The following is a 14,052-nucleotide window of genomic DNA, read 5'->3' as shown; positions in this document are numbered from 1 at the left end:
CACTATCAAGTCAACTAACGAACGTGATTGTTATGCTACACATAGTTTTGGGTGGGATTGTTTTGGCACAACACGTTTAGTATTCAGTGGGTCTCCTTCAAAAGCTGCTTTAGTATTGTTTTTTTTGTCTTTGTTGGTTGCTCCTATTTCTTTGTTGGTGTAATGGTGAATATTGCTGCAATGACAATCTAATTTTCCGCACACTGTCTACCTCTTTCCTTCCTTCCTTCCTTTCGTGTAAACAGACATTGTGTGACCGTCAACACCCGGCGCACCTCCATCGCTGAGGTTGCAACCTCAACTACAGTAAGCATATTAAACTTCTTCTTTGTTGCTGAGTGATGATAATAGAAATCCTCTTTTAGTTTGAAACACTTGGGCAGATTGAAAATGGAGCACAATGGCGGAATTAATTCGGCAACTTACTCCAAAAGTTCACGGCGCGTGAATGCTTTAATATGCGTGGCCTTCACCTTTACAGACTCGTAAAAACACGCCCTGTTGTGCCTAATTCTTTTATAATATGTAATTTATTAAGAGCAGTGTATGTTAATCAGAGCCTACGTGGGCGAGGTTTAAAAAAAAAAAAAAGTGTGGCCACGGAAAGGTCAATAATATTGTTTAATGCGGCTTTAATGATTTGCATTTTTTAACGCGGATTTTACATGGTTATTTGCAGCCAATAAAACCAGGCTGCCTCTTGTTAATCTCTTGTGAAATATAGTTATATTCAAGGCAGACCTGAATTAATGCACATTCACATATGATGTTCTACTGTTTCTTTTCACAATAAAATGTCTTCATGGAGCTGGAATTTCAAAATAAGTGCGTTTCTACTTGCACTCAAGGTACACTTGCACAATCTAATAAGGTCCAATACAAAAAAAAAAAAATAATAATAATCATTTTGTCTCCTGTTTAGACTGATGTGCTGTGGTAAAGGAGGACAAAATAATGACATCATCGGCCAAGGGCAGCGGTCATCATGCCCCACCCCGGACAAGCGGCAGCACCTGGTAAGTGAGATGATGACATTTCTTATGACTACAAGCTTAATTCTCAAACACACACACACAAACATACAAACACACTTTTTTCTTGGGGTGGAAAAAACTGCCGTGTTCACTTATACTGTGTGTGTGGACGCACACAAGTTTTAGTGTAAGTCTGTGTGTTTGTGTGTACCTGTGCGTGTGTGTGCAAAAAATAAAAAAATAAATGTTGCTTGTTAAATGGCATAGTGCACTACCGGCTCATCATCTAAAAGATGTTTGCCACAGAATAAACTATTTGATGACAATATTTGTGTTTAGACAACATTACGCAAAAAGCTTGTTTGGCTCTTCAAATATCCCCAACCACTCTATGTGAAATGTTTTGCAAATAGTCCTCAGTAATCAAAGGAGAAATTGATTAAGACTCAATGAGAGTAAGCAGTAAAAAAAAAAAAAAATATGATGTTATCACTTAGTCTTGTTCAGATTGAAAGCGTCATCAGTGAGCGTCTCCTTGAGTGCACATGACATCACGCTCATTTCGCTGGTGGCTACATTGACTGATGTGTGATATGATGACTCCGTTTCTCTCCCTCCCTTTTTTTTTTTTTTTTTTTTTTGACGCCTTTGAAGGCTTGCCCGTTTGTGAAGTTTAGTGACGGGCATGCCAGCGAGCGCTTTAGCGAGATAAGTCGTTTGACACGCGCACATCACAGCCCGCCCGCCACATCTTGTGTGTCCACGTCGGGTGCTTTTTTTCCCACTTTTCAGCTGTCACAACTGACGCTGACACTCTCTGAAAAGCTGTCAAAACTAAAAATACTGTTAAATTGATCTCGGGGCGCGTTTTAAATAAAAAAAATTAATTTGCTATTTAAGAAGCAAAAAGAATTCCCCCTTTTTAGCACAGCATTGTTGATTAGAGCAATTAGATGTATCCTCCAGAGTGAAGGCCGCATTGAAGCCACAGTCATTGAACGCAACACGACAGCTGTTCAAACTGACAGGCTGGTTTGTCGTTTTGAGACGTTAACACACATACACACACTTTAGCGTGCATTTGCAAAAACATACCATTTTTATTCATTTTAATATGGTGAGATAGTTGGTTTAAATGTGCATCTGTGCGCTGCATTATAGTGCTCTGAAAAACTATTTGCCTCATATAAAACATTTTTTTACTTAGTTTCCCCACTTTGTTCATCCAAACAAATGTAAATAATAGATAAAGATCACCCAAGTAAACATAAAATGGAGTTTTAAAATGCTGTTTATTTGTTTTGTTTTTTGTAACTATTCAAAGCTCTCTTGTCCTGTGTAAAATAAATAAATAAATGAATAATACATTTTAATAAATGCCCCCAAAGCTAATAACTGGTTGGGCCACCCTCAGCAGAAATGACTGAAAGCAAGCGATTTATTTTACTGGCAATGAGTCTTCAGATCTCTGTGGAGATATTTTGGCCTGCTCTTCCTTCCCAAACTGTTTGAATTCAGGAACACGGGAGGCTTTTCGAGCATGAACAGCATTGTTCGGCATTTCAATCGGATTCAAGTCCAGACTTTGACGAGCCACTCTTAAACCTTCACTTTTCTTTTTTTTTTTTTTTTTAAGCCATTCAGAAGTTGACTTGCTAGTGTGTTTTGGATCTTTGTCATGCTGCAGAACCAAAGTGCGCTTCAGCTTGAGGACACGGACTGATGGGCGAATATTCTTCATGAGGATGTTCTGGTAAAGAGCAGAACTGATGGTTTCATCAATAATAGCAAGTCGTCCAGGTCCTGAAGGAGCAAAGCAGCTCCTGTTTCTGTGCACTTAGGCGCACACTTTCTCACACACACGCACACACACACACACACACACACACACACACGCAGAGTAGAACATCATAAGGAAATGTGTGCGTGTCCAGTATTTAAGTGCTATGTAAGATTGCGCTAATTGGACCATGTCTTTTCTAAACATAAAAAGACTGTTAAACATCAGCCAATTAAAGCAGTGCTAGCGTGTTTAACTGTCACAAATAATGACAAAACACTCAGATTGGGAAAAAATATCCTCCATTCTGTACATACTCTACTGTGTATATATATATATTTTCTTTTTTAGAGAGAACCTTTCTCTAATTGGTGTCCATGAAAGTGAAAGCATGATTGGACACAATTTTTTTGTGTGCAGTAAACGGGACATGAGCTTTTGTATATACATAGCAAATAGGACTTCTCATTAAAAATCCAGTCTATTGTATGTTAGCCTTTCTTGGCGTTTCTGCTGTTTCACATACACACTCAAACACGATCCCTGTGGCCAAACATCCCCCCTCCCTATTCCCCTTATGTGTGACCACTTGTCACGGGATGTTTATGGTCCATTGTTTGTGGTGCTGATGATCACTGTCACTGGCTGCTTCCATTCCCAATAACTCCTCTGATGGATGATACAACACCCCCCCCCCCCCCCCCCCCCCCCGACCCCCCCCCACACACAGACCCACACACGCACTCAATCCCCTGGCCCCCACTCACACTCGCGTCCTTGACCACTTGGGCCATGAACGAGGGCAGCCTTTGAGTTTAAATATCCTTTATCCAGCGATTTCCATCCAATTTCACTTAGTTGGTCCCAAGATTGTTTTCATTTTTTGACTAATAATAATAAATCTTTGTTCATCGATCTATTAACAATTATAAGAACTTCCACTAACACTACACAATATCATTTCAGTATACTGTACATACTTTTTGATTCAAACAACCACACAGAGCTTTTCTGTAAATTGCGGCATCTAGGGAAGATGCATTTTCGGGGTGTAGGCATAGCTAGCTCGTTAACTGCACGCTATAGAAATGGGCCTATTAATAATAACTAGTTGACTCCTAGGTGCACCGGATAACCACTGATGTGAACGAGGAAACTCAAGTTCTTACAGTATATAACGGAGGGACTCATACCAGACTGCAAGTGCGTTTAACCACGCTCAATATATTAGGAAAACTATAATTATGAAGAGCAGTTTGAGACTTGATCTACACACGTCAGTACAACATACAGTAGTTCTCTTTCTTTGCCCATGTTTTCAGCAATTCTCTTATAATGTATTTACCAACAAATCTCTGAAATCACTTTACAGTGTCTTTAAATGTTGCGCATCATGGGAGGGCGGTGACACTTTGCAAATCCCTGGTCTCTCACCTCTAATCGAAAGCAAAGCAAATTAATGTATATAGCGCATTTCATATACAAGGTAACTCGATGTGCGTTACATGATTAAAAGCATTTAAAATCAAAGAAAAAAACAAAAATCTAGTATAATTTGATATATTTAACGCTCTATGCATCAATTTCAAAATCTTTCAAACACACTCCATTCAACATCTTCACAGGGTTGTCGTACCCCCTCTCACCCACGCGCACCCTCTAGATAGGTCTGTGCACCTCTAACGTTCCATATATAGATCGTATTTAACACACTTTGCCATCCATTCCCAAACTTTAAAAGTCATGCAGCCCCTTCAAGGTCCTGACAAATTTGGTGCACCCCAGCCCCCCGCCCACTTGCGGACACATTAACATGGGAATTGTATCACTTGAAGCATGGTGTGTAAATGCAGTTTTAGAAGGAGAATTGAAGTGCTAGTTAAAGGAGATGTCTTATCAGCGGGGACTTGCAGTAGATCCCCAAACGCTGCCCCCCTTCGACAAGCGGGGGTGCGCCCGGTGAATCCTTAAGCAGCCGCGGACGATCATAATTGTATTTCATAACTGTCACCGGATGGGAGGTGACGAGAAAGCTATTTGTGTCACTCCGCCGCCTCCGTCTCGCTTCTCAATAAAACTCCAATCAGCAGGCAGATTGTTAGCACTGTGCCTCCGAGATTATTAAAAAATCCAAATGCAGGAGTTTACGGGTGACAATTAACGGGCAGAGGCTTGATTAATAAAGTTGCCTCGGCGGCGTGTCGAAAGCCGGGAGGAGGATCCTACACGCGACCGGTTGTCACGGGAGACAGCCATGTCATTCTTTTTGATTAATGGCGCATCATGACCCAGCCCCGAATCCGCCTTCTTCTTTTTCTTCTTCTTCTTTTCCTTCTTCTACTACTACTTTCCTCATTCTCACCTCCACCCGGGTAAAAATAGACCCATTGGATCCAGAGGTGTGTTTTTGCCATAGAAATGGATAAGAACTGTGGAGAAAGACTGAGAAACTGAATTTTCTCTGTCGCGGCGCGTCACCTCGCTAACCTTGTCACTATGTTGAGTCAGCTGTGATTAATTAGCACAGTGAGACGTTGCAATTGGGTCAGGGATGTTTGTGTGTGTGTCAAAATTTTGGGCAAAATGTTAATTACGCTTGCGACTGACAATTATTCCGGGTGATCAGTTAATTTGCCATTTAATCATTGCAACGGCAGGAATCTAAGAAATGTCACAAAAGTCCTGACAGATGTTGGATGTAATCAGCCAGCTTTGGATGACTTTTTTCCAATCAAATGTTTTTTTTTTTTTAATTATATAAAGCAGGCACTTTTTCAAAAGTACCATAAAATCCTCTTTGGTCCAACACATTTCAAAAGAGTTTGTACTATAGTAAATGCAAAGAGAAATAATCCATTCCATTTCAACTTTGGCCAGCGCAAGCTTTATTTACCATAGAGGCAATTGTCTTGACATTCATGGCTGTCATGCAAATGTAACAAAAAATAATAATAATAATAAATAAAATACATTAATAGATGATCAATACTAGGACAATTAACAAAAATAACTCATTATTAGTTAGTACTTTGTATTAAATATGCAGAAAATAATTTAGAAAGACGAGCAAAGGCAAGTGACTTCATTTTTTTTAAATGCTTATTTTATTAACCACTGTTATTAGTGCAACACAACCACATTGTGGCAGGTGACATTGACAGCAATATATGTCATGTATTTGTGTGCGACTTTCGAGGCTTGCGCGTGACAAACATCTCGGTCACATTCCAAATGTATTGTTCAGAATTTAAATTTGTGTAGCTCGTTTTCTTCGTATGGACCTTCATAACGAATGCTTTCCAGAGACCCCAAAAAAAAAAAAGTGCACTTCTCGTGTGTGCACATAAAAACTCGTCTGCTTCATCGTGTGCTGGCGAGTGGTCGACTTCCCGAGTTTAAAGACGAGAGACCCTCACACAAATCCTTGATTCCCGTAATGAGCATATTTAACAATGATGGCTATATATTTCCCCGCTTTCGCTCTCTCCTCGCAATTAAAGAGTCACCGTGTGTAATTTCATTCTTCTTTTCAAGTGCAGGCTCCCCCGAGATGTGGCCTGTAGCTGCACCATCATCGCTCTTGGTGATTATCATTAATGAATGTCGCCCAGGACCATCCCTCAATGTGACTTGCCGAGGAAACACGGGCCCTAATTAAAGGTTCCTATTCATAAATATACGCCTGCAACCACGCGCATGCTCCTTTTAATGTCAGGAAATGAGCTGCTTTAAGAGCCCCTTTTTTTATATTATGGTGACAGCCGGCAGCAAGGGATCTGTGCAATTGGAGATTTGCAGATTTTGGAACTGCGAAGGATTAAGATGCGCTAATTTGACACTTAATAGCGACAGTAAGTCAGAATGTCAAGCACGCAGGAAGTTCTATTCTAATGTCTAAAATTCCCTAAAGTAATCATAAGAGCAGAATTTTTAATTATAGCCTCGACTATTTTACCAAATGTCTTCTGTCCGTTAAAGGCCACCGTACACGTGGGCGTCATGAGCTAGGCTAATAACTTGAGTGAATTAGCCTATATATTTTTTTCGATTACCGACAACTCCGAATCTCGCAGCAAGTTCGACATGTAGCAAGGAGCATGGTATTGAATGTCTTTAGTCCCTTAAAGGCCACCGTACATGTCGACGTCACTGGCTAGGCTAATAACTCGAGCAAACTAGCCTGCGCTTTTGACACAAGTGTATAGCGTGTAGTTTAATATTATATTGGAAATACTTCTAGTTTAACCTATTTTATTTCGTGAACATGTAATTGTGTAAATATTGTCCCACATCGCGACACGTTTAATCCCGCACACCCTCGGGGGCGTGTTATTTGGAATCCCACTCAGGACATGCCCCGCTGTAACATGATTGGCTCCTACATCGCAGGAAGGGCAGGCTACGAAGATGTAATGAGATGACCATTCCAAATATGTATCACGTTTGGACAAAATAAAAACAAGTTTGTTATGGTTAGGTTTAGGACTACGTTTGGGGTTAAGGCAGTTCAGGATGGGTTAAGGTTAGGATTAGGGTGGGTTAGGGTTAGTGGGATTCATATTAACACCGCCACAATGAAGTCACATACTTATTTTTTCCGTCTGGAAGCGGTAGGGCGTGTTTTACCACGATACAGCAGCCAATCATATTGCAGCGGCACATGTCCTGGAGCCAGTAATATTGTGCATAGTATATATACATACTATATATATATATATAGTATGTATATAGAACATGAGTGAGATTTCTAATAACGCCACGAGGACACTTGACAACAGAACAGCAACCTTTCCTTAGCTAGATTTTTTTATTTGTGACGTCGAAGACAAAGAAAAGCATTTTGGTTATCCTAAATTCTTTGAATAAATTGTTGCGCAATTATTACAATTGACTGAAATGACACTTTTAATGTATCGCTCCCCCTGTGCACGGCACTGCGATTTGAAGAAGTAGTCAGCGTTTACCAGTTAGTGTGTGCTTTAAATCTAAATACCACCGTATTGTCGTAAACTGACCATGTAGACGTAAGCGACCCCAGCTATTGTTGTGCCTTATGGGGTCTTTATACACGAACTGGCCACTTAAATTAAAATTAATTTGTGGCTAAAATTGCATATTATAAAAGAAGTTTACAACTATGGGGTCTACTTCTGTGCGTTCAATGTTTATCTATCGGAAGTGGACTTGAAAATGTGTTTGTCATAACAATAATATATAATTATGCATCAATTTTGGACACATTGTCACACACCAAACGAGATCATCCAACATGCATAGTTGGTGGAGCTTTTATTTATTTTATTTTTCAAGAATGTGTCCCTTTCTGCTCCCACTTAACGGTAGAGAAATGCTAATTGGGGCGCACGTGTCAAAGCAAACAAAAAGGCGATGCGAGTGGCGTGCGTATCAAGCGAGGCGACGATTTTCATACGGGAAATGTCGCTTGATGCAGTCGAGGGAACTCGGAATCTTTCTTTCTTTTTTTAATATTTTTATTTTATTTATAATTTTTTTGCTGCATCGTGTACCACAACAATACAAAAACTACACTAATCGACACAAACATTAGGGGCACTCGCTCACAATGAAATCCAATTGAGGTATATAAAATTATTCCTATATGTCTTTGTCTGCCGTATCTAATATTGTGGTTCCCCTGTTTGGTTACATATTACTTGAGAAGCTACAAGACATTGGCTTATTCATTTACTGTAAGTACTGTAGTTTATCAGATTTATTTTTTCTAGCCACAGTACTTTTTACCATTTATTAGGCCATTTTAGAGTAAATTAGATACATTTCAATTTGAAAAAGCAGTCCAATATTTTTTTTACCACTTTACATGACTTGTTTTTAACTTTATTTTTTATTTTTTTCATTTCATATTATTTTTCATTTTATTTTATTTTTTTAGTTCAGTTTGATTATTTTCCATTAGGTTTTTTCTTTTTTTTTTTTCAATTTTATTTAATTTCATGTAATTTTATTGTATGAGAGGCGCCAGCACACCCGTGACCCTAGTGAGGATAAGCGGTTTGGATGGATGGATGGATATAATTTTACATATTTTTTTAATTCTATTAAGTTTTATCTCCTTTTTTTCCACTTGTGTTTTTAATTACTCCCAAGTAATTATTTTCTTACAATTTTTATTCATTGATAATGATTAGTATTCCTCCAACTACAGTACAGTAGTTATTAAAGTTGCTGTTGAGTGACTTAGGGGGGAATCCCATTTTTTGTAATTAATAAAAAAAAATAAAAGTGAAGTGTTTGTCATCTATTTTGGCTCGTTATGTTACCAAATACGATTTTTATAAAAACTCTTTAAAGAAAATTAACCAAAAGGCACTGCTCCAAAATTACCAAGACAAGAAAAGAATGTACTCAATTCATTTAGTTGGGACACAATGCATGAAATTCCTTCATAACGCAACAACTCTAAACAAGTATTCAAGTTCCCTGTGATATTGTAAGAAGCAAAACTATACCGCCCACCTTACCTCACCCTACACTTCCACAGTGTTCAGGTTGGGGCAAGAGTGCTGTTTGTCTCTTTGGCTAGTAAAAATATCGGTTGAATATCGGGTTGAAAAAAAATTAAGAGCTTAAATTTGTCTTCTCTCTTGTATTTGGTCGCACAAGTAAACATAGGGTCTGAGAAAACAACACCAAAGAGGTTAAAACGTCCGTAAGGCCCGGTACGCGCATAAAAGTAAATCGGGCTGTTTTTGGCCCAATGTTGCCCCTTTCCAACCCAAGACAACAAAGGACAGACTATCTTGTGTTTTATAAGGTTAGCTGATAAGATTATCCTGTGATCTGAGGTGTGTTAAGAGTGAATTTGTCCCGATAATAGGGTCTGAAATGGGTCAGGGCTGACAATCTTAAATATTAAACGTTCAATATTTACAACTAAAAATCTTCGTGTGTGGGGAAAGCTGACTACTCCTGAGTCATAACTGTGAAACGTGAGCGGAAATGTAGCCAATCGAAGAAGTGCCCCTACTGGGGAACAACGAAGCGGCCTTTAGTAAAAACGTCCTACCTGATGTCGCATTTTTATATAAAAGTGGGTTTGACAGACAGCAAGAAGTATTTGGCAAAAAAGGTCTTTGGGAACATCACCACCATTCTCCAACATTCCCAACTCTGGTCCCTTCAAAAACACTCGGGGAAACATCCGCGCAACATACCCGAAATGTTTTGTTGTTGTTCGTTTTTGCTAGATCACGTTTGATCACACGATATAGGGTCTCTGATAATCTTTTAAGTTTTAAAAAGTCCTGAAGTGTGTACCAGGCCTAAGAAAAGTAAAAACATCCTTCAGTCTCCTACAATCGACCAAATATGGAAACCCCGACCTAAACTATTGATTACCCTCCATCCATCCATTCATCCATTTTCTTTTCCGCTTACCATCGGTTTAAAATAACTGCACATTCTGTCTTTGATCTCATGTATAAACGTGATCGTATCATCACTGCCAGCTTTTCATCATTGTTTAAAAAAAACAAAAAAAAGGCCAAAACTGACATAAAAAGGTGGGGATTACGAAGGTTTAATTGCATTGTCAAAAGTACCGAAAAGTCTTTTTTATTCCCCCCCCCCCCCCCCGGCACACGTGAAAGCAGTCACACTATTTTAATTACATCCACTTATCTGATAGATGTGTGCAGATAGAACAGAGCTTGTGTCAAAGTTAGGCTTTATTAATATTTTTTGAAGACATATATATCCTCATAGTCAGTCTGTCAATCTGATGGCAGCCATCATTGATTGGAGATTAGCGGCGTTATTTTTTTAAGGCACTTCAGAAAATTTCCGAGTGGAGAAAAGAAATACACGGGTCTTAAATGTGTGGCATGCAAACTAATTTATTCATGACCGTTAAGAGGTAGGCATTACATTTTTGTAATCATCACTTGGTCCATTAACTTTGCCGTGACTATTAGTGATAAATACTTAATAATATAATATCATATCCTCTGAGAAGCCACCTACTTCTACCACACCCCACCAAAAAAGCCAAAGACTTCATAGTTTAAATATTGTACGTGAAAATCTAATCATAAAATATATTAGAAACACAAATCTAATCATAAGTTAATAAAATAAAGTGAAATATAACATGAAATAATTTCTAAAATAATACATGAATTACAGTAAAACAATAATAAAATATAAAATACATTTGAACAAAAAACAATAAAAAATACTAAATTGTGAAATAAAGATACTAAATTGCAATAGAATAGTCAAATAATAATAATAAGACAACATAAAATAAAAATACAATATAATCATGTATTAAAATTAAAAAAACTAGAATATATAAATATATTTTGATTTAAATAACTGGTAAAATAATACAAATAAAAAAATTGTACCATAGAAATCACAACGATAAACATACAAATAAAAATAAAATCTTTAAATACAGAATACAATAAAAATACTCTTATAAATACATTGTAAAATAATAATAAATAATGATTGAAACAATTAAAAGACACTAAAGTGTAGTACATATTCTTTAACAAAAACATGATGATTCACTTTCTTTCACCTGGTCTTCTCTAAATATATCCATACCATAGCTGGACAGAAAAAGGGTGGGAGGGAAAAAAGGAGTATTCGACACGTCTTATGATTAATATTTCTTTAAATACATACCTGAGCAGTCAATTCTGCCTTTTCAAAGATGATCACGCTTTTGTGATCTGCTCTGTTTTTACTGCAGAGACTGTTGAAACTGTTTTTAAGGGACTAGTGGAATAAACATAGAATTCACATGTATGCACCAATAATACAAAATTATTAATTCCAGAACGTGAAAGGCATTTTTTGCTTTTTATAACAATTGTACACACACATTTGAATGCATGCACATTCTCAGCCTTCTCTCGGGACCCCATGACCCCCCCTGCTGGCCCTACTCAGACTCCTCCACCACAACCTTGAAATTCTTCATATTGTACATTAGTATGTATTTTCTACTTCATAATTGTTTCACTTTACGTCAACATGTGCTGAAATACAACATGTAATGACATTCAATGCAAAAGCTTTATTAAGTGCAAATATTTGCATCGTATTTCTAATATTTGGATGACCTGGTTAAAGTTACAGTGCAATAAACATTCTGGTGTTTTTATATGCAATAACATGTTAAATGGATTTGTCTCCTTATTGAATCTACAAAGAAACTATACATTTTGTATAAATGACATTGTAATAGGTTGTAAACACAAAATGGGTTTATTTGAGCTCAAAATGCTAAAATCAGGATTTTAATTGTACGAAGTGCCTCATTAAAATTTTAAAGAAACAGTGTAGTGTGTGTGTGTGTGTGTGTGTGTGTGTGTGTGTGTGTAGTAAGCAAATGGATCAATGAAAGCTCAAACTCAGGATTTAAATTGCACCAAACATCTCTTTAAAGCTATAACAGACCAGTGTATGTTTTTAAAGCGTATATGTTACAAACACATAAAATATAGATGTTTTGAAGCTCAAACTCAGGATTTAAATTGTAATAGGTGCCTTTAAAAAAAAATTGTAAATAAATAAATTAAATTAAAAAAATATTTTCAAAGAAATAGATTACATTAAAAACATACAATTTATCTACAATAGTAAAGCCCAAATTCAGGATATAAATTGTATTTGCTGCCACATTAAAAACTGTGAAAATTGCATGTTTTAAAATAAATTCAAAACAATTCATTCATTAAAGCTCTTACTTGAAATTCAAAATCATGATTTAAATTATATTAGTAACTCATAAAAAAAAAAAAAGTTTTTAAATGTGTTCAAAACAATTTGCCCATTGAAGCGTCTACTTAGACTGGCAATCATGATTTACGTTGTTCTAAACGTGCTGCCTATTATATATTTTTTTCGGATTTGTTCAAAACCAACAATTGATCCATTAAAGCTCTTACTTAAAAGTCAGACTCATAGTTTAAATTGCATTACAGTGACATTTTTGTAATGGAATGTCTCAAAGTTCCTACTTGCATCAAACTCACGATGTAAATTGTATAAGGCACCCCATTACAATTCGTCTATATTTCTTAAAAAACAAGGAGCCATCCTCTGTGAGCTAACCCCCCTCTCCCCCCTCTCTCTTGAAGTGACGTCACCGCTCTCCGTCAATCAGCGTTGCCGGCTGCGATGACAGACGCGGACGGACACGTGTTGTGTTCTGAGGGCGGTCCTTTTGCCCGCGCTCATTAGTAAGCCTTCCGTCGTTTGTAGCCGTGGCGAGCACTCACCGGCAAGTTTCTCCATCCGGCCGGCATGTTATAATAGTCCCTCTCTGGGAAGCCATCCTCCAAAACATTCGTCCCCCATCTAGTCATTAGCGTTGTAACCCCGCCGCCGTTTGCCTGCTTTTATAAACACTTTGCTAACGCTTGGGAACGGCTTGCTATCGGAGCCACCCCCCCCCCCCCCCTCCCCCTCCCCCCCCTTCCCGGGGTGGTGGATCAGAGGAGCCCCTCCCTCCGCGTGAAGCCGGCGAAGAAAGGTGGAACCAATCCGTCTGCCACCTCTTTTGTGGCTCTCCAAAAAAAGAAAAACTCCAAATTCCACACCGTTAAACGTATCTCTTATTTCTGGACTTGAGTAGTAGTAGTTGAGTATGTGTCCTTGGTAGGGAAGCTTAATAAAGTCCTCCAGGAAATGGAGTCAAACAAATATTCCTTATTGAACACAATGAGCAGTTGTGAGTTGAACGTTTGAGGTTTTTAGAACAGTTCCATGCCCGATGAAATGTTCCGGTGGGTCCTATTTGGCCCACATGCCGCAGTTTGCACACCATGACTATGCCAGCCGCAGCAGATTCACAAATTACGATTCCATTATTTGGAAATACTTGGTTGAAGGCAAAAGTTAGCAACCAGGCCGAGATACCATCTCAGAGTTTATTTGTTTGTTTGAACAACAGCGGACGAGTCAACCAAATATTTCTTATTATATACGATGACTATTTGTGGGTTAAAGATTTGGGTTTTTCTAACAGTTCCTGGGTGCGATTGAATGTTCTGGCGAGTGTTGTTTTGGCCAGTTGTTGTGCTGCTAGCCTGGAGAGCCGCTAGCACCTCGGGAGCTGGCTGCGATACCGTAAAAGCGTAGCGTAGCGATCCAGCAAGGAGCAACTTCTTGACTGATATGCTTTTAATGGTAGTCAACTGGAAACCATGTTGCAGTGGAAAGTAACTGGTCAATTACCGAGAATATAGGTGGGGAACGGCTTCAATATGCATGAATAGCTTAGTGTGTTTTTCCATAAAT

The 14,052-nt window shown here is 38.2% G+C and overlaps 1 protein-coding gene across 2 annotated transcripts in view; it reads left to right on the top strand.

The window, feature by feature from the left end:
- Positions 1-14,052, top strand: part of LOC133471111 (teashirt homolog 1-like) — a 158,640-nt gene that overhangs the window by 88,639 nt on the left and 55,949 nt on the right. For both annotated transcript variants that reach the window (XM_061760320.1, XM_061760321.1), the window contains exons 2-3: positions 246-306; positions 923-1,016. In XM_061760320.1, the coding sequence (XP_061616304.1) occupies positions 986-1,016 (31 nt within the window). In that variant the 5' untranslated portion in view covers positions 246-306; positions 923-985. The remainder of the gene's footprint in view (positions 1-245; positions 307-922; positions 1,017-14,052) is intronic.

Source organism: Phyllopteryx taeniolatus, chromosome 21 (genome assembly GCF_024500385.1).
Source record: "Phyllopteryx taeniolatus isolate TA_2022b chromosome 21, UOR_Ptae_1.2, whole genome shotgun sequence".
Lineage (NCBI taxonomy): Eukaryota > Metazoa > Chordata > Actinopteri > Syngnathiformes > Syngnathidae > Phyllopteryx > Phyllopteryx taeniolatus.
This window is presented reverse-complemented; position numbering and strand designations above follow the sequence as displayed.